The 20808-nt window shown below is 34.6% G+C and overlaps 1 protein-coding gene across 1 annotated transcript in view; it reads right to left on the bottom strand.

Moving 5' to 3' along the window:
- LOC144250966 (DNA polymerase alpha catalytic subunit-like) overlaps positions 1 to 20808 on the bottom strand; it is a 115353-nt gene that overhangs the window by 13351 nt on the left and 81194 nt on the right. The window contains 3 exon segments of the mRNA XM_077794121.1: positions 354 to 528; positions 5629 to 5760; positions 11460 to 11592. Coding sequence (XP_077650247.1) covers positions 354 to 528; positions 5629 to 5760; positions 11460 to 11592 — 440 coding nt within the window.

Below are 20808 nucleotides of genomic sequence, written 5' to 3'. Positions count from 1 at the left end.
CTTTAGAAATAGACAAGATTAATCAATAAGCAACACATCATCAATATCCTTATTAATTAAACTTACAATGATGTAAGCTCAGTGACTAATGGTACTTGAAATCTTATGTTCAGCCTTTCTTTTGCCTCAGCATTTACTCACTGAGTGCCAACTGTAGAGCAGGCATGAGGTTACAGATATAGCAAACACATGTCTATGAGGGGAGACAGTAACCAAACAACAACAAAAATAAATGTCTAACCATAAAGAAGTATCAGACACAATACTTTACCCATAAATAGGCATCCTAACAAAGGAGGACTGTATATACCACTGTTACACTGTGAAAGTCTACTAGAACCTGGGATACCTACCTAACCATGTTGCAATGAGCACTGCATCAATTCCATCTATTGTCTCACAGATTCGTGACACAACTGGGTGGATCTGCTGGGCCAGGTAGTACTGGGTGTCAATGGTTAAATTGTCCTGTTTTTGCAGTTGTTCAGGTGCATAGGCTCTCTGACTTGCAGTGAGGTTTGACCTGTCCTAAAAGAAAACAGGGACAGGTAAAGTTGTGAGTGACTTAATAATACACACTTGCTTGATCAGAGGTACAATTTTATGTATCCATAAAATTTAATTCCAAACACCAAGAAGTCTTTTTGACTTATTGTTGAACATTTTATTTCACGTCTTTATCTTAGCAGAGTAGAAAGATCAAGGGGCTGGGGATGTACTTCAGTGATAAAATGCTTGCCTAGAGGGCATGAGGGGAAGGAGGGAAGGAAGGAGGGAAGGAAGAAAGGAAGGAAAGAAGAAAGGAAGGAAGGAAGGAAAAAAACCTCTCAGTCTCGATCTCATCCACTGTCTGAGAATATAAATTCAGCATGTGTAGAATTCTATTTTGTCAAAATATGAAACCAACAAGATGGCACTGGCTAGACTAAATAATTTCACCTGCCATATCATAAAACCTCATTGAGAAGACTTGGTAACAATTAGTCAAGTCAGAAAGGCTTTTAAAGAAGTAACAATTCTTGGGCTGGGGTTGTGGCTCAGTGGCAGAGCACTTGCCTAGCATATGTGAGGCACCGGGTTCAATTCTCAGTGCCATGTATCAATAAATAAAATAAAGGTCCATTGACAACTAAAAAAAAAAAAAAGAAGTAGTAACAATTCTGTTAATGTTATCCTTTCCAGCCTACATACCATCTAAAAGGACTTCCAAATTTTAGCCTACATACCATCTAAAAGGACTCTCCCTAATCCCTGAATAGTATTTTCTATGAGAGCTTTATGTATCCTTGAAAAGCAAATGAACAAGGGGGAAAGATTGTAGAATAAAACCCATGGAATAGAAAGTTATATGCACGATTTATATAAGAAGTATAAATACAATTAATATAATATCCTGGGGGCTGGGTATGTGGCTCAAGCAGTAGTGCACTCACTTGGCATGCACAGGGGCGCTGGGTTCGATCCTCAGTAACACATAAAAATAAAGATGTTGTGTCCACCAAAAACTAAAAAATAAATATTAAAAAATTCTATCTATAAAATATATATATATAATATCCTGGTGAGTGGCAGTGCTCAAAAAACAAATACCTGGCCACTGGAATGAAGGACTGGAAAGGAAGGTGATCAGAGACTCTTTTCAAGGGCTTTCTCTTTCACTCTAAAAATTAAAGTTGTGAAATTATATATAATTAGCCCACATACAGCTCTGTGGTGATGTCGTCATCACCTGTGAATCAAAAAAGTCATCACTCTATAAGATCAACATCCAACAACTTACTCTACCTCTCATCTGAAATAGAATTTAATATTTCAACTAGTAAATTATAAATATTCACAGTGCTCAGCTGCTCTGTAGAACTTAATATGATGTGAATCCTATTCATTTATTACTGCTACTATCAGTCCCATCTAAGCTCAGCATCCAGCCCAAAGCAGAGGCAATATCACTGCCTTTACCAGAGAAAAGAGGCAGGGCTCACTCTCTCTGGCTAGCTCCTGAGGAAAACAAACTGGGTCTGTTTGTCAGCTGGGTTCTACCTCTTCTAAGATACAGTGAAACACGTAGAAAGGAAGTAAACCTCAGATTTCAAAATTTGCTTATTATTTTTCAGGAGTTCACAACATAGTAAAAGGAATTGAGTAGAATTAATCAAATTTAATTGCTGCCCATTTAGAAGCTTGTTAGAAGTTTGTCAGATGAACATAAGGCAACAGTCAAGGACAAAAATAGTGTGAAAACACCCTTAAGCAGTGTTTTTAAGCACCACATAGATCAGACTGCCTTTTAATGTATGAAATATAATTGATTTATAGAGTTATAGCTTTCTGTTGAGTTTAATAATTTTTTATGGTACTTGGAATTAAACCTGGGAGTATTCTGTGCCTGGGCTAAATCCTCAGCTCTGTAAGTGGCCCAGGTTGGCCTGGAACTTACAATCCTCTTGCCTCAACTGCCCAAGTAGCTTGGATTACAGGCCTGCATCACTGCTTCCAGTGGCATTTAATAATTTTTAATGAGTTTAAATCAAATATTTAGAGGTAAAATATTTTTTAAAGGCACTTGCGAGCTAGGGGTATAGCCCAGTGGTGGAGTACCTGCCTAGCATTTGCTGGCATCTCAAAACTAAAAAAAAGCACTTGAGTTATTTTCCATTATATCATTAGAAGTTCTCATATAAAGGCACATTTAAAAAAAAAAAAAACAATTGAAAATTTCTGAGCATACTTCTTATCTCATTTCAAACATGGAAGAATTCAGAATTGATTAGATAACGAAGTTTGCTATATTATACTGGGAAAACATGTAGGTTATGTCAAGATATATCTCACAGAGACTTAATTCTCAAACTGGAGCAAGACCCCATGGTATATGCACAAAATAAGGCACACAGCTTTAAGAACAGGTTGCAATGTTGGTTTTCCTTGAAGTGCCCATGTAGCAATTGCTGAACTTCACAGGGACAACCAGAAGCTCAAAATTATATTGTCATTATTGGTGGGGATCTAACAGAAAAAACTTTCAAAATGAGTGATAAGTGGGCCCCTTAAGACAGTTGTGTTAAAGGCATGTCTTATGGAAATTATGACCAATGAAAGAAAAGAAAAAAAAAAGATTAAAATTAGTGAACAAACAGAACTGAAGATCTGAGCAAATAATTCCTATAGGTTTAACAAGAGAATAACTACAATATAAATTAGATACCAAAACATTATCCTCTGAACTTATAGTCTGAATAATTTATCTAAATGTAAAATCTAAATAAAATAGAACCTATTTAGGAGGCAGGCTATCCTTAGAAGACACATTGGCTTAAGGCAGCAAATAGTCCTCCTAAAATTTGTTTCCATACATTTTCAAAGCTTATTCTAAAAATACAGTTGTGCTATGATACACAGAAAGAATAATTTGGCTGCTTAAAAGCAAAAGTGGTGGGAACTTCTAGTTAGCACACATAATGAAAGGGGGCATGTTCCACAGATAGAGGCCTATCTTAGGGCATTTAAAGAGAATAAGATAGTAAAAAGAATCATGAACTATTTTAAAAATATCTTTTAGACGTAGATGGACACAATATCTTTATTTTATTTATTTTTATGTGGTGCTGAGGATCAAACCCAGTGTCTCACATATGCAAGGCAAGTGCTCACCCACTGAGCTACAACCCCAGCCCTCATAAACTATTTTTTAAAAAAGCAAACAAGTTAAGGCCTAGTATCACTGGATGGAAAAATGCAAAAAATATACACAGTTGGACATATTGTACTACCCTAGAATCATCACTGAGCCTTTATATAGCAATAAGACCAAGAAGAGGAAATCATTAAGACCTGATATTTAGACAAGGAATATAAACTTTTAAATACATTAATCACCCTATTTTGTAAGTTAGCATATGTCTCCATTCCAGAAACAGGGAGAAAGCAAACAAGTAGTCCCTCTTCATGGAGGAAGGGAGGAGAGAAAGAAAACTGGTTGAATCATCTGTGCTTTCTTCATCTGTGCTTTAGCCAAACTATGATTGTGGCTTGATTTCATCATTAGATGCTATTTTACCACACCTAGATAATTTTTTCAAAGTTGTATGCTATCATCTGGTCCTGTCACTAAAAATCTAAGAGCTTTTCCATGTATGTAAAGATATAAATGGAAAAAAAAAACTAACCTATTTACCAAAATCTTTATTTGCATAATATGAAAATTGTTTTTTTGAGATGAGACTTGTCAGAGGCAATATGCAAAGCACATTAAGGGCTTGAGCGAGTCAGACATTTATGGAAATATTTTCCTGCAGGAATTTGCTTTCTGTAACAATTCTTAATCAAGGGTAACCCTAGGAGGGAGACAGAGTCAAGTGCTAATTCCTGTCCATGTACTTATATCATTTGTTATGTACATCATCTACAGTATGTAGCAGAGAGTAACAGTCTACTTTTAAATTTTTACAAAGCTCTGTGGTTTAAAAACACACTGATTTAACAAAAATCAATCATTGTAATGAATTTAAAGTTTTATCTAATGCTTTACTATAATAACAATGCAATAAAAATCAGGATAAAATTCTTAATAATAATTTAAAATAAAAATTTTATTCAGATGAATTATGCCTTGGGGCAAATAAATAATAATAATTTCAAACAATTTGGTTAGAGACTTATGACTCTGACTTTTTTTTTTAAACAAGGAATAAGGATGACAGCGCTCTTTGTTCCAATTAGAATCAAGTGCTTTCAAGGAAAAAAAAACTGCTCTTCTGTCCTATGTCTCTGTCTCAATCCTAGTCAGCAGCATGCTAGTCTCAAATGAAACTGGTAGTGGTTTAAAACTGTTTCAGAAGGCCAAGCAGTTCATCAGAGGTACCTCACACAGGGAGAAACAGGGAGAAAGCAAACAGGCACTCCCTCTCAATGGAAGGAGATGGGAGAAAGAGAGAGAAAGGAAATTGGTTGGATCATCTGTGTTTTCTTCATAATGTATATCTTTAGGGTCTCTCAACCTTCCTTCATATAATCTCAGATTTCATATTTTTTCCAAGTAATTATTTTGATATAGGCTAAGGAGCTATAAAGGGATACTGCTGGACACATGACCAAACTTACATGCATGTTCTTTCTTTAAAATATTCTTTTTAAGTTGACGTTGGACACAATACCTTTATTTTTATGTGGTTCTGAGGATCAAACCCAGTGCCCCACACATGTTAAGTGAGCACTCTACTGCTGAGCCACAACCCCAGCCTCTTTCTTTCTTTTTTTAGGGTGATGCTGGGGATAGAACCCAGGGCCTTGTGCATGCTAGGTAAGTGTTATACCACTGAGCCACACCCACAGCCTATAATATATTTTCATTAAAATTAATTTAGGGTTGAAAGAGTAGCTACTGTTATAAACATCTCACCAAAATAATTTCACTTAACCAAAACACAACCCTTAAGTATTTCATAAAACTTCTAATAAAACATACCACATCCCTAATAAATGTGTTTTAAATGCTGTAAAACTAGCTAGACTTTTGAGTCATCTCTTTACAGGATCAATTATTTCGAAGACTAGTAAATAAGACACTATGGCATTCTGGATTTTACTATGGATTCTTAAATGGTATGAGTCTTATGAATTATGATTTACCTGACAGATGACATATGACACAGTATCTCCAGCTTTCACCTTTCTGCCTCCTTGAGAATTTATCCAGAGGGCAACATGTACATGAGGTAGGCTTTTCTTATCAGGGTAATCCTGGGGATCCTTTGTCAATGCCTAAAATAGAAAAAAGAGGGAAAAAGCCAAAACCTTAAAATAAAACTCTTCTCACACAGAGATATACAATGAACATTTTTTTGCTACAATCATATTAGCCACATAAGCATAAAATGAAAAGTATGTAGAAAACACAGCCACAGAATATTTAAACAGTCCATCCATCCTCAAGGATCCTCTAGGCATTTACTAATTAACATAACCAGATGCAACCTTAAAAAAAAAGGATTATAGCTCAGGGGCACCGTTTGCCTTGCAGGCACTAGATGCTGGGTTCAAATCCTCTTCCCAGCATAAAAAAAAGAACTATAAGTTTATGTGCTGTGCTACATAAATATCTGAATATATTTTAAAAAATCAAGACTCTAAATCCAGTGTTCTATATAGCCTCAGAGTTTCTATCAACATTCACGATTCTCTCAAACGAATTAATTGATTAGTCAGGACAGATGAATAACAGCAACTCTGACATAATAATCTGTTTCTCAAAGGCTCTTCTAGCCTAAATAAATCCGGAAGGCACCAGAAGTCAAGCTCTACAGAAGCAGAGTAGAAAGCAAGCCCCATGAGAGCAGGAACATGATTAAAGCTCTATTCATGGTGCTCAGAAAAAGGCATAGTATACAGTAGCAGTCAAATGTTTGCTGAATAAATTATTTCACCCATCCTGAAATAATTTGCCAAATTAAAGTACTATAAAGTACTATGGGATGAATAAGATGCAGTCACTGGTATTAAGTCAAAAACTCTCTCCCCTTTGAATGAACCTCAACCCCCACTGAAAAAATACAATAAAGCTACATGTGCTTTAAGGAAGATGTGAACAAAGCATTATAGAGAGAGTTTGGAGAAGATCACTTCCAGCTGAGAGCATAAAAAGAACTTAAGCTGATACTTGAAAAAAAAAAAACAACAAGATTTTTACAAAAGGTAACGGGGGCGAGAATATTTGAGGTAGAGATCAAAGGGATAGGGAAAAAATAAGTCTATGGGACTAGAATTCAATGTGTACAAAGGGAAGCACGGGAACCATGGGTTTATAAGGGGTAGGTTTTAACAAATGAGAAGAAAGATGGGGACCAGTGACCTGCTTAATGGGCTTACCTGTTCTCAAAATGCAGTCTACAGGCCCCTGGGGGTTCCTGACACTCCTTTAGGGATCTCAAAGTCAAAACTATTTATTTTCATGACAGTACTATTTGTACTGATATTGCAGAAACCATGGTGAATACAATTGTTGGTGCCTTATAAACACAAATCAGTGCAGCAGTTATCAAACTGTACTAATAGTCATTGTATTCTTCACCACTATGCAGTTTCAAATTAAATATCCTTGATAAAGTAGTAAAAAATAATTTTTAAAGCTCTCAACCCTTAAGTACAAGACTACTGTTTTGTGTGTGACAAAATATAAAATACACACATGGAATACTTAAATAACGTTTCTCTAAGAAAAGCACATTATGCAATTGTTTGAGTTGCAAGCTAAACTAGCTGCACATAATATCATTTTTACTTTAAAAAATGGCAAACTATGTGATGGGTACTTAGCAAACAGTTTCTCAAACAAGAACTAAAATTCAAGAAAAAAAATCTGATAGCAAGTGTCATCAGTGATAAAATTCAAGCTTTCAAGTACAAATTAGAATTTTGAAAAACTTGTTTTCACTTCTGTGAGCTTGACAGCTTCCTGATACTTAAACATGTTTCTGATATAACTACAAATACTTTAAAATGAGATATTTGATAATAAAAAATGAAATATGTCCATTTTGGAAGATACACATACATACAGGGACCAATCATTTAACAAATGACCATTCCATAATGTCATGCATAGAAAAAATAATCAAAAGTAAACACAGACCAACAGATTTTAATTAAGAGAGTATAAACCATTCATGGGTGTGACTTCAGATTTCACTTTACAAATAACACATAAGAAAGTATTATCTATAGAGCTTTGGTATAGGATTAAAAAAGAACATATACAACTATCAGAAGAAATACTAAAACATTTCTCTGTTTTCTAACGAAGTATTTATATAAAACTGAATTTTCTTCCTATACTTAAAGCAAAACCACACATCATAATAGACTGGATGTAGAAGCAGGTATAAAAATCCAGATATCTTGTAATCTTGCAATAAGCTTGACATTAAAGACTTGCAAATGAAAAAATGATTGCACTCCTCTATTATACTTTGTTTTGGAATATAGTTGTTTTTATGAGAAAACATTATTTTGTAATCACATAATGGATTTATGCTATTTTAAAATAAATTAATAATACTTTTTAATTTGTAACACTAAATATAAGCAAAAGCCACATGAGCAAAAACTCTTAGAGTCTTCAATTATTTTAAGAGTGTATAGGTGTCCTGAGACCATGAAATTTGAGAACTACTGTGGTAGAAAAAAGTAGGTCCTCAAACATAGCAAAACAAACTCAAGTTATACACACTTTCTAAATCCTATAATCAGTATAGCAGAGTACCTAGGAAAGTCTCCAAGTATCCGAAGCTCTTCCAACTTGGATAATGTTAACTCTTGACTGACATGGATGGTCAATATTGTATAGAATTCTTAATTGATGTAACTCTACTTAAGAAAGCCATTATCTTTTTAAATTAACTATTCTTTAGTACAATGATAAGGAATCCAGATTTTCATCTGGCATACTTTCTAATTATTAGACTGAGAATATTTGAAGATTTTTACAAATTAGATTCAGAAGACTTGATTTAAAAAATGTTTCCTGGTGGTTTAGTCAGGGCTATAAAAATCAGCTATGAAGTATTTTGTGTTACTTTATGAAATATATTTAAGCTAAGACTGAAATAGTTCAAAAAATCATGTACACATATTTTCAGGAGCTTCTGGAAAAAGGGCTAAAATTTTGTTTGTTATGCAGACCTCCACCCTAATCACCCACCTGCTATTTTCAAGTCCTACCAACATCACCTAAAAACAAACAAAATAATAATAATATAAAAACATCTTGTCATGATACCATCTACAACCAGCCACATAATCTTTTCCATTCTACTCTCTTTGGAAAGTGGTAAAATGTAAAAATGTGTAAAAAAAAAAAAAAACGGAATTGTTCACAATTTTAAATAATTCAAGCTATCAGATCAATATTAAAGATTATCAGGAGGACACAGCACCTTTGACATATGAATAGCTTACTGTAAATAGACACAGAACTATAACTATGATATAGATAGTTCTTTCTTCAGGATTTACCTTATTTTTATCAACACTGCATAAATTCTTCTTTAAATACCTTTCAGAGTACATTAGGATCTTGAAAACATGGACTGTGCTTTCCTTACTCAACTTTATATCCCAGAATCTAGCACTGCACATGAAAGAGGTACTCCCTGTTGCTGAATGGATAATTCAAAAAGCAAATAACTTATTTCAAAGCTTACTGAGTAGATATTATTTGCCAGCAACTATCATATGCAATATGGAGACTATAAATATAGTAAGTCAGTATCAGTTCTGCCATTGAAGAATGCATGAATATCCCCTAACCCACTATGCATGAAGCATGTTAACTCTGAGTAGTAATCATATGTTATTGTAAGATGACAATTATTGAAGCTGAGTGATGAATACATGGGGATTCATGATACTATTCTGTCTAAAGGTGTATAAGTTTATCAATAAACACTTAAAATAATAAAACAACATAGACTATGGATCAGAACCTGAAGATACACCTATAATATGAGAAGACAACAGTGTAGGCCCACTACCCTAGAGGAAGTGTGCTTACTTATTTTGTCAATAATACAGTTATGCTTGTACCAACCCTTCTAAACTCATCCCTGGAATCCTGTGGGATAGGAAGGTAGAAAAAAACCAGGGATACAATATGTAGAATAGATGTAAGAATTGACTATAAGAAGACTGAAGTCATTATACTTACCCACGCAAATTTTTGAAAAAGAAATAAAGCAATACCTCAAAGGAAACCACTTTTTAAATGGCACAAGTGATTCCATGCCTATATATATATATATATATATATATATATATATATATATATATACACACACACACACACACACACACACACACACACACACACACACATACACCCTGCATCACTTAAGGGGATGAGCTAATGTCATGGCAAATATTCTATATATATATATATGTCTTCTTCTTTGATATTAGAGACATGAAGACAAGTTGTGGATTACAAAAAACTCACCTAAGAATACATACAAATTTTAAGAATAAACACAGAAAATATTCATTATATTCATTATAACAGTCAAAGAAATAAAAAATAAATCCAACTGTGAAATATAGTTGCACATTCATTATGATAGCATGGTAATTTTTAAAAATCATCACCGCTACAAGCAAAGTGTGATGAAGACAGCACACACGTTTCCTTATTATTAACTGATAACTGTTTTACAAAGCAATTTTGCAAGAGCCATACAGATATTTGTATCTTTGGACTTTAAAATTTTATTTCAGGGATGGAGTTGTGGCTCAGTGGTAGAGCATTTGCCTATCATGTGTGAGGCACTGGATTTGATTCTCAGCATCGCATATAAGTAAATAAAATAAAGGCCCATCAATATTTAAAATATATATATTTCAAAGAACCAATATACAAATGCAACTCATTTAAAAACAAAAGATAAGTCAATAAAAATATTCAGTAGTTATTACATAATAGAAAAATAATCAGCAAATATTTTAAATAAATACATATCATAAAATAGTTTATCAATAAGTATACTGATTATGATTTTAAGATAATATGGAAATGTAGAAAATATTTATGTTCAGTAAAAATAGGTTTTGAAATAATATATATTATAGTTGGGGCCACGTAAAAGTGTTAGGAAATATGCAAAAGTGACAAGCATTACTTTAGCATAGGGGTATTATGAATGAGTTTTCATTCTAAAAATTATTAGATTCTTTTTCATTAAAATTTTTTGTATGAGCTTTGACAAAGAAATTTATTACAAAATGGGTAAAGTGGTATTTGCAAATTAGCTTCTGAATATGTAAGGGTACTCTCTTCAAATGGAAAAAAAATCTATTAACCTAACATCTTGCTTATTACACAGCACTTTAGAAATCAAGATTTTGTTTTTCAAATTAGGTAAGAAAAATATTTCCTATTTTAACAACTAAAACTCTCCATAAAGTGCAACTTAAAGGTTTATAAAATTTTAATAAAGCATAAATTCTTTGAATATATAGAAAGTGTTACCGCCATCTTAATTCTAAATAACTGTCCCCAAAAGTCTTCTGAATACACTATCTCTAGGGATCACCATCTGTGAAGTTACACATATGTGTACACATGCAAGCACCAAGTTTATACACCTGTGCCACAAACAGGTATTACTTGGGAGGTTTATGAAGAATACAGTGTTTACAAGTGCCTGATCATAAATTATATCACTCCCAGAACCTTTGGAAACCAGGCTTTCAAGAATTAAAGTAAGAAATCTGGAAGGCCTCTGTGGAAGACATAGCAGTACCTGTGGATGGAGGAGGTAGGCTAATGCTCAATCTGCAAGATAGTTGTTAAGCAGCTTGCACCACCAGCTAGAATTTATTTAAATTGCAAGGATGAGGTGATTCTTCAACTATCTGAAGGAGGAGAAAAACACATGACAGCAGCTGGGCTCAGCAATAAATGCTACATTTACCTTGTTAATTTCAAACTGGCTCACTGGGACACTGCCATTTAGCACATTTTCTTCAATTTCTATTAACCTCTTCTGAATATTTTCTACTATAATGTCCCGGTTTTGATCAGAAGGAATCTGGCCAATGACAAAGCTGCAAAGAGAGAGAGAGAGAGAGAGAGAGAGAGAGAGAGAGAGAGAGAGAGAGAGAGAGATATTAAATTTTTAAAATGTCATACTTTATTATTTAAATAGAGAAAAGGAAGATACATGCCATTAGATTAATGTATGGATAAGAGCTATACTAACAGCTAATATAAGGGTTAATATGTCCAAAAGGCAGTTACTCTTTGTTTTTTAATACTAACTGTACCAAAGATTTACCAACCTTGGAAGGTCAGGTTTGCCCTTAGACATAGAGAACATTCATTTATGTGGTAGCTGATGCTTCATACAAAGTGCAATGGAGAAAAATGTGTGTTCCATACATTTTTATGCAATTATAAAATTCTCAAGCAGTTATATTCTACCCATAAGTTAAAATTTTAGAAGATAATTATTTCACTTTCCTCATAAAGCACTACGATACTACCTCTGGTATCATCAAGATATTTCCATCTGAGATGACCAGTATTAGATGAGTAGAAATATAAAGCTCTTTCTTCAGCTTCATTATAAATTGGTCAGTATTCTCCAACCTTACATTATTCCTCAAAAATTCATGTTATTCTACCAAACCCAAAGGAAAAGGAAAAAGAAAAAGAAAAGAAGTTAAGAAAGCCAATATTTTACCCATTTCTGAGAAAATGCAGAGTGAGAGTTTGACAGCTGCATTATAATTTGTCAGAAAAAGAATCCTGACAAAAACATTTGTATAGCTTTAATTACTAATACATTTCTAACTCAGAGAAATTTACTTCTATTATGATGCATCTTTTCTTAGAAAACACAAAGCTAAAGAGAACACTCTAATCGACAGTCTATACAAACTAGTTTCATCTTTGGGTACATTTGGGGGCAATGAAGCATTTCAAACTACATTTCATAAAAAGCTAACCGTGACCTATACTTGGATGATCAACTTGCCTAATCAAGAGTAGTTTTGCAGAAGCAACAATTGCTCAATCTCCCAACTTCAAAGCAGAAGAACACTGGAAAATAAGTTTTAAAAATGCTGGTATTTAGCAAAAATTAAAATCTAGCTGTAAAGAAAAAAATTTTTCTACTTTCAGAATTGATCCAATTCACATATGTGGCATACCATTATGTGAAGATTTAAAAAACTTGTATCAGTATTACTTAAAATTCATATAGAGCTGGGGTTGTGGCTCAGTGGTAGAGTGCTTGCCTGGCATGTGGGAAGCACTGGGTTCAATTCTCAGCACAATAAATAAATAAATATCCATCAGCAACTTAAAAAATTCATTTATTACTAAACAAGTCTTTGATGCAACATTAGGATGCATGGAATATGCACGAATATATGTTAATACAGCAGCAACAATTATGCAGTAAAATACAGTATACTAAAAGGCCCACCAAAGTGGTCTGTGCATATCACAACATACCACTCTTCTATAAAGGTAAGATTAAGAGACTACAAACAAATTACAGGCAGAGATAATGCTGTAATTCAACCTAACACAATGCCTGGCACATAGTAGTAATTCAATAAATACATATCTCTTATGATGCAGAAAAAAGGAGGAAAACCTTTAGTTGTCCAGCTTGAAAGAATAAAGTCATTACCAATCAAAATAAGCATCTCTACAACAAGACCCTAATGTTGGTTACAAAAAGCAGCAATTAAACCCCCACACAGTACACATTTAAATGCTGGCTCTTTCTGTTCAAGAAATGAAGAGTGAATCAATTTTAATACCACCTTCAAACACAACCCTTGTTATATAAACAAAAATTTGCTCAAGAGAAATGAATTTCTACCCCAATGATAAAAGCCCTCTAATTATAAACTTGACTGAAAGTGTACTTCTCCCATACAACTCTTGCTTCCAGGTAAACTAATTTTGTTTTAAATCCTTAATTTATAACCTAGACCGTCTGGTAGCTCATGTGTAAAGAATACAAAACATGTTGAATAAACAACACTTTCTGAAAGGTTTCTCCTCCCCAACAGACACATCTAATGATATTTATGAGTATCTCTCAATGATTGCCTTACAATTTGACAGGACTCTAATCAGAAACTACAGCTTTGAACATGTGAAATTTTCAAGTGAACTTCTTCCTTGTCTTATAATTTCTTGTCCCCAGTGTGAATATTTATTTGCCCTGTAGACTTTTTTTTTAAAGAGAGAGAGAAAGATAATTTTTTAAAATATTTATTTTTTAGTTTTCGGTGGACACAACATCTTTTATTTTATTTTTATGTGGTGCTGAGGATCAAACCCAGCATCCCGCACATGCCAGACAAGCATGCTACAGCTTGAGCCACATCCCCTGCCCTGTAGACTTTTTAAAATTACTTTATATTATGACTTTTTAAAACTGTTTTCACCTTTGAAGAAACGTTCCTTTCACAATGTTCTTTTTCCTCCATTCCTCCATTCCAACTTCTGGTTTAGAAGCTTACATTCCATGTTTCACTTGAACTTATGTGCATTACTGTCAGGCTTAGGGTTATACCTGTCTTAGGACCCTGGAGAGCTTGTAGAGCCAGGCTTTAAAGCATACTAAAATCAAATCTACTCATCAACATGAGAGCTCAAGTACAAGCCCTATATACTCTTAAAATATTGAAGTCTCAGTTGGGTAAGACACTAAGACTGAAACTAGAGCAGGAGATATTAACCTAAATTTCGTCAAGAAATCTGAAAATCTGCTGGATGTGATAGCATATACTTGTAATCCCAGTGACTAGTGAGGGCAAAGCAGGAGAATCCCAAGTTCAAAGACAATCTCAGCAACTTAATGAGACCCTGTCTCAAAATTTAAAAAAATAAAATAAAAAGGGCTAGGGATGTGGCTCAGTGGTAAAACACCCCTGGGTTCAATATTGAGCACCCCCCCACACACAAAAAGGAGGAAAAAATCTTGAAAGTCTCCTGAAACTACCAGCAAAACTTTGAATGTGTGCTTGTATGCATTTTTCTAGGAAGGCCCACATGTTTAGTCAAATTTGAAGTTTTGACTTGTTTAAATATAAGTACCAATGAAGGTGCTCTCATTTGTCACAAGTACAGAGCTTTCAGATACCTTAGCATTCAATAATGTCCATGAAACTAGAAACAATCCCACCCAAAGGGTCCTGCCCCTTGCTTTTGAGCTGGCATTTTTAGCCCCTCCCTACAGTGTATTTCCCCACAGAAAAATACATCCATGTCAGAAAGCTTGGAGATTTGGCTCCCTGATTGATTCCTCATATAACTCATCTGGGGGGCTAATTAAGACACGGCCAAACTATGTCTGTGCTTTAGTGAACATCATTGCTCAAGCAACAATTTTAATCATACAACCTGATTAAAATTGACTCAAAGCGTCTTACTTCAGTAATCACTTAGACAGAATGAATTTTACATTAGTGGGATCAAGCATGCACCAGGCCTCAGTGGAAATAAAAAGGGCTTATAGTAATAGGATTTATAAACCCACCCATTAGGTTAATGGCTAAATGATTTACATGTAACTTTCTCCCCCACCCGGCCTTCCCTCACCCTTTAACTCAGTAAAAACTATGCTTGGCATTTTCCACTGCAGTGCCACACACAAAGGAAATAGCCTTTCTATTTTGGGACATTCTAATTTCTAATAATGGCCTGGATAGCTACCATTAACTCTTTCAAAGCACAAATAATTGACTAATAAAATTAAGTATTCTATAAGGCCTGAAAGTGCTTAATTGATCATAATTGTCTATTTGAGAAGAAGGCGTCAGGCTGGCTATGCTCAGATAATTAAGTTGGGCAATTCTGAAGCCTTGCAATCAAGATAATACTTACAGCTAAAAGCGACATTAGCATTTTTCTAGAATCTGCAACATTTTCTTTATAACTGAGGTCACAGGTAAATATGACTAGAAAACTTTTGGGCTCCCAACCCTTACAAATGGCAGATCTAACAGGTTGTCATTTGTCAGTACTAAGCACGTGGCCTGAAGCTCAATCCTGAAGGAGCAATGAGTTGGGGGGTCTAGAAAATATGAAGCTGGAGAGTGGCCAATGTACTGCCATCAACATCTTTAAAAAGTATTTTGATTTCCTTTTTATTAGTTGTTCAAAACATTACAAAGCTCTTAACATATCAAATTTCATACATTTGATTCAAGTGGGTTATGAACTCCCATTTTTACCCCGTATACAGATTGCAGAATCACATCGGTTACACATCCACATTTTTATATACTGCCATACTAGTGTCTGTTGTATTCTTGAAATCTCCTCTTTAGGAGCAGTATGTGACAAGATAGTCATTGAGCTATTCATCATTACTCTTTTACTTCCAAAAAGGGAAAGGAAGGAAAATCTGTTTTGTTTGTGGTGCTATGGATCAAACCCAGGGCCTTGCCCATGCTAGCCAAGCACTTTGCTCACTAAACCACCTCCCTAGTCCACGATAGAACTTTTTAAGCCCAGGCAGTTAATCTCAGAGGGTGACTCCTTTATTCCGTACTAGAGCCACATACCAAATTCTGTTCAATAATAACCACAGTTTCTACATGTCTTCTTATAATAAGTCTATTTATTTTTGACAAAGAGTATCACTTGTCCCCCCACCATTTCACTTGAGGAAAACAGATTCTATGATAAACATATACAGGGTTCCTACCTAAAAAAAATCTTTCAGAAAGATGGCCTAGTTTTAGAGAAATATAACTGTGTTCACCTGTTCAGAGAACCATAAAGACACAGGTTTAGTATATCTCTAAAAAATTATATTTATGAATCAATTATATCACAGATTCCCATTTATCAGTCACTTTTTCTCCTATAACATTATCTTCTATACTTTCTCTGAGAAGAATCCAGAGAAAGTTTGAAAGAAACAGAGATAAAGTTAAGAAAAGGCACGGAGATACAGAATATGAAAAAGCATTATAAAGGCTATACCATCTTTAGCTTTTAAAAAAATCTTCATTTTAATACTTGGCATTTCCACTCTCTAAGTTAACTAAGGCTTAAGAATTTGATATGAATTATAGAAAGCATTGGATTTTGTTTTCCTTTAGAACCTCAAAAAAGAAATAATTAATTCATACAAATATTTACTGAACATTTCTTGTGTGTTAGATGGTAGGAAACACAAAGATGAATGATTCAGATGGAATCCCTTCCTTTTTGGTGTGTGACATCTAATAGACAATTGGAAACACACACACACACACACACACACACACACACACACACACACACTAATGGCCCTTAGGGCAGGAGTTAGAAGTAGATTACATATAAGGGAAAAGACAGTCACATAGAATAACAGGAACAGGAGGATAGGAAATGAGTGTACGCAAAGATTCAAAGGACACAGGGAAACTCTCAATGGTGATTAAAGAAACTTAAGTTTTCAATAAAGCTTTAAAAAAATAAAGTTTTTCACCCAATGGAAAGAAAATTATAAAGTATGATGAAACTAGGATTGTGGTGCAGAGTAAAGAAAGGGGAGGACAAAGGCCCAAATATGAAAGGCCTTGTAAGCCACATAAAGAACTTGAAATTGAGGAGTGGGATAGCAGAGTGGGGTAAAACAATAAAACATGTGGAGAATACCGGGACTCAGAAAAAGCATTCAACAAAATACAGCACCCTTTTATGTTCAAAATACTAGAAAAATAATAATAGGAACATATCTCAACATTGTAAAAGCTTTCTATGCTAAGCCCAAGGCCAACATGATTCTAAATGGAGAAAAATTGAAAGCATTCCCTCTAAAATCTGGAATAAGACAGGGATGCCTTCTTTCACCACTTCTGTTCAACATAGTTTTTGAAACACTGGCCAGAGCAATTAGACAGATGAAAGAAATTAAAGGGATAAGTACAGGAAAAGAAGAACTTAAACTAGCTCTATTTGCCTATGATATGATTCTATACCTAGAAGACCCAAAAAACTCCACCAGAAAACCTCTTGAACTAGTAAATGAATTCAGCACAGGAACAGGATATAAAAATCAACACCCATAAATCAAAGGCATTTCTATATATCAGAGATAAATCCTCTGAAAAAGAAACTAGAAAAACTACCCCATTTATAGTAGCCGCAAAAAAAAAAAAAAATAAGATAAAATAAAATACTTGGGAATCAATTTAACTAAAGAGGTGAAAGACCTCTAAATGAAAAGTACAGCACATTAAATAAAGAAATTAAAGAGGACCTTAGAAGATATCTTTTTCTTGGATAGGCAGAACTAATATTGTCAAAATGACCATACTACCAAATGCACTATACAGATTTAATGCAATTCCAATCAAAATCCCAATGACATTCCTCATAATAATAGGAAAAGCAATCATGAAATTTATCTGGAAAAATAAGAGACCCAGAATAGCTAAAGCAATTCTTAGCAAGAAGAGTGAAGAAGGTGGCATCACTATGTCAAACTTTATACTACTGAGCAATAGTAACAAAAACAAGATGGTATTGGAACCAAAATAGACTTGTAGACCAATGGTATAAAATAGAGGAAACAGAGACTAACCCACATAAATACAGTTATCTCATACTAGACAAAGGAGCCAAAAACATATATTGGAGAAAAGATAGCCTCTTCAACAAATGGTGCTAGAAAAACTGGAAATCTATATACAGCAAAATTAAATTAAGCCCCTATCTCACACCATGCACAAAACTCAACACAAAGTGGATCAAGGACCTAAGAATTAGACCAGAAACCCTGCACCTAATAGAAGAAAAAGAAAGTCCAAATCTTCATCATGCCAGATTAGGCCCCAACTTCCTTAACAAGATTCCTATAGCATAAGAAATAAAATCAAGAATCAATAAATGAGATGGATTCAACCTAAAAAGCTTCCTCTCAGCAAAAGAAACAATCTGTGAGGTGAATAGAGAGCCTACATCTTGGGAGCAAATTTTTACCACATGCACATCAGATAGAGTACTAATCTCCAGGATATATAAAGAACTCAAAAAACTTAACATCAAAAAAACAAATAACCCAATCAATAAATGGGCTAAGGAACTAGACCGATACTTCTCAGAAGATGATATACAATCATTTTCAACAAATACATAAAAAATGTTTAACATCTCTATCAATTAGAGAAATGCAAATCAAAACTACTCTAAGATTTCATATTACGCCAGTCAGAATGGCAGCTATTAAGAATACAAACAACAATAAGTGTTGGCGAGGATGTGGGGGAAAAGGCACACTCATACATTGTTGGTGCGACTGCAAATTGGTGCAACCAATCTAAAAAGCAGTATGGAGATTCCTTAGGTAACCTGGAATGGAACCATTTGACCCAGATATCCCACTCCTTGGTTTATACCCAAAGGACTTAAAAATAGCATACTACAGGGACACAGCCACATCAATGTTTATAGCAGCACAATTTACAATAGCTAAATTATGGAAGCAACCTAGATGGACTTCAATAAATGAATGGATAAAGAAACTGTGGGATATTACTACACATAAAAGAGAATAAAATCATGGCATTTGCAGGTAAATGGATGGTGCTGGAGAATATAATGCTAAGTGAAGTAAGCCAATCCCCAAAAAAAACAAATGCCAAATATTTTATCTGATATGTGGGTGCTGATCCATAATGGAGGTGGGTGGGGGAGCATGGGAGGAATGGAAGTAATTTAGATAGGGCAAATGGGAGGGAGGGTTAGGGAAGGGGCATGGGGTAGGAAAGATGATAGAATGAGATGGACATCATTACCCTAACTACATGTATGAAGACACGAATGGTATGACTCTTCTTTGTGTACAACCAGAGACATAAAAAATTGTGCTCTGTACATGTACTATGAATTGAAATGCATCCTGCTGTCATGTGTAATAATTTAGAATGAATAAATAAATGTAAAAATTTTAAAAAAGATAAAAAAAAATCACAGATAATTACAAACTGGGATCTATAGGACTTGGCAACAGGCTGGACTTGGGGTCTGAGGAAAATATAAAAGAGTTAAGAATGAAACTCACAGTTTTTTGCTTAACAAATGGGTAGATTATGTGTTGTTTGTTGAGAAAGTTAATCTGGGACAGAAAATAGGTATGTGAACAGAACCAAAAGGGCAATTTTGGAATTGATAGGATGTGCCTTTGAGGCATCTAAATGGAAAATACAAGGAGGCAAACAAAAACTAAAATGCTCAGCAAAGGGGATGTAGTGTATTTCAGGTACAAGAACTCCAATGTTCACTGGGTATAGTCATGCACACCTACAATCCCAGAGACTGAGGAAGCTGAGGCAGAAGAATTCCAAGTTCAACACCAGCCTCAGCAACTTAGGGAGACCCTACTCAATTTTTTTTAAAGAGAGAGAGAGTGAGAGAGAGAGAGAGAGAGAGAATTTTTTTTAATATTTATTTTTTAGTTTTCGGCAGACACAACATCTTTGTTTGCATGTGGTGCTGAGGATCGAACCCGGGACGCATGCATGCCAGGCGAGCGCCACATCCCCAGGCCCCTACTCAATTTAAAAAAAATAAATAAAATGAAGAGGCTGGGATTGTGGCTCAGCAGTAGAGTGCTTGCCTAGCATGGGCAGGGCCCGGGTTCAATCCGCAGCACCACATAAAAATAAAGGCATTGTGTTGCGTCCATCTACACCTAAAAAATAAATATTTATAAAAAATAAAATTAAATGAAAAGGGCTGGGGATGTAGCTCAGTGGTAAAGCAACCCTAGGTTCAAACCCCAATATGAGAGGCAGGGATGGGGAGAGAGACAGAGACAGACAGACACAGAGAAATTCAATATTCAATAGTGATAAATTTTAAAAACTGAAGCAATTTCATTATGCAAATGATAACAGAATCCCTCAAAATGCAAGGCACAGCTTATTGAAGGGTAATGGGAGAAAAGGAAGACTAGCAAGTGAGCACCAAAACCATGAAATGGTGCTAGAGACAGGTGCTCCATGGGGCTCCTGATCCCTCATTCCTCCTCCAGCACCTTCCGTTCCCTTTTAGCTATCAGGTCTCCATTCTTCTGTTATATCATGTCCAAGTAGGGTTTAATCCAGGATGCAAGGATGGTTTAACACTTGAAAATCCATCAATATAAATCACTGTATCTGAAAACTTCTTTAAAAAACAAAACAAAATAAGAAAGAATCCTATGGTTATTTCACTGGACATATAAAGGGCATTTGAAGTACAGAAGAAATAAAAAAAAAACATGTAATAAGCAGATGTTGAATCTAGGCAACTGGTAT

This window comes from Urocitellus parryii, chromosome Y, assembly GCF_045843805.1.
Source record: "Urocitellus parryii isolate mUroPar1 chromosome Y, mUroPar1.hap1, whole genome shotgun sequence".
Classification (NCBI taxonomy): Eukaryota; Metazoa; Chordata; class Mammalia; order Rodentia; family Sciuridae; genus Urocitellus; species Urocitellus parryii.
This window is presented reverse-complemented; position numbering and strand designations above follow the sequence as displayed.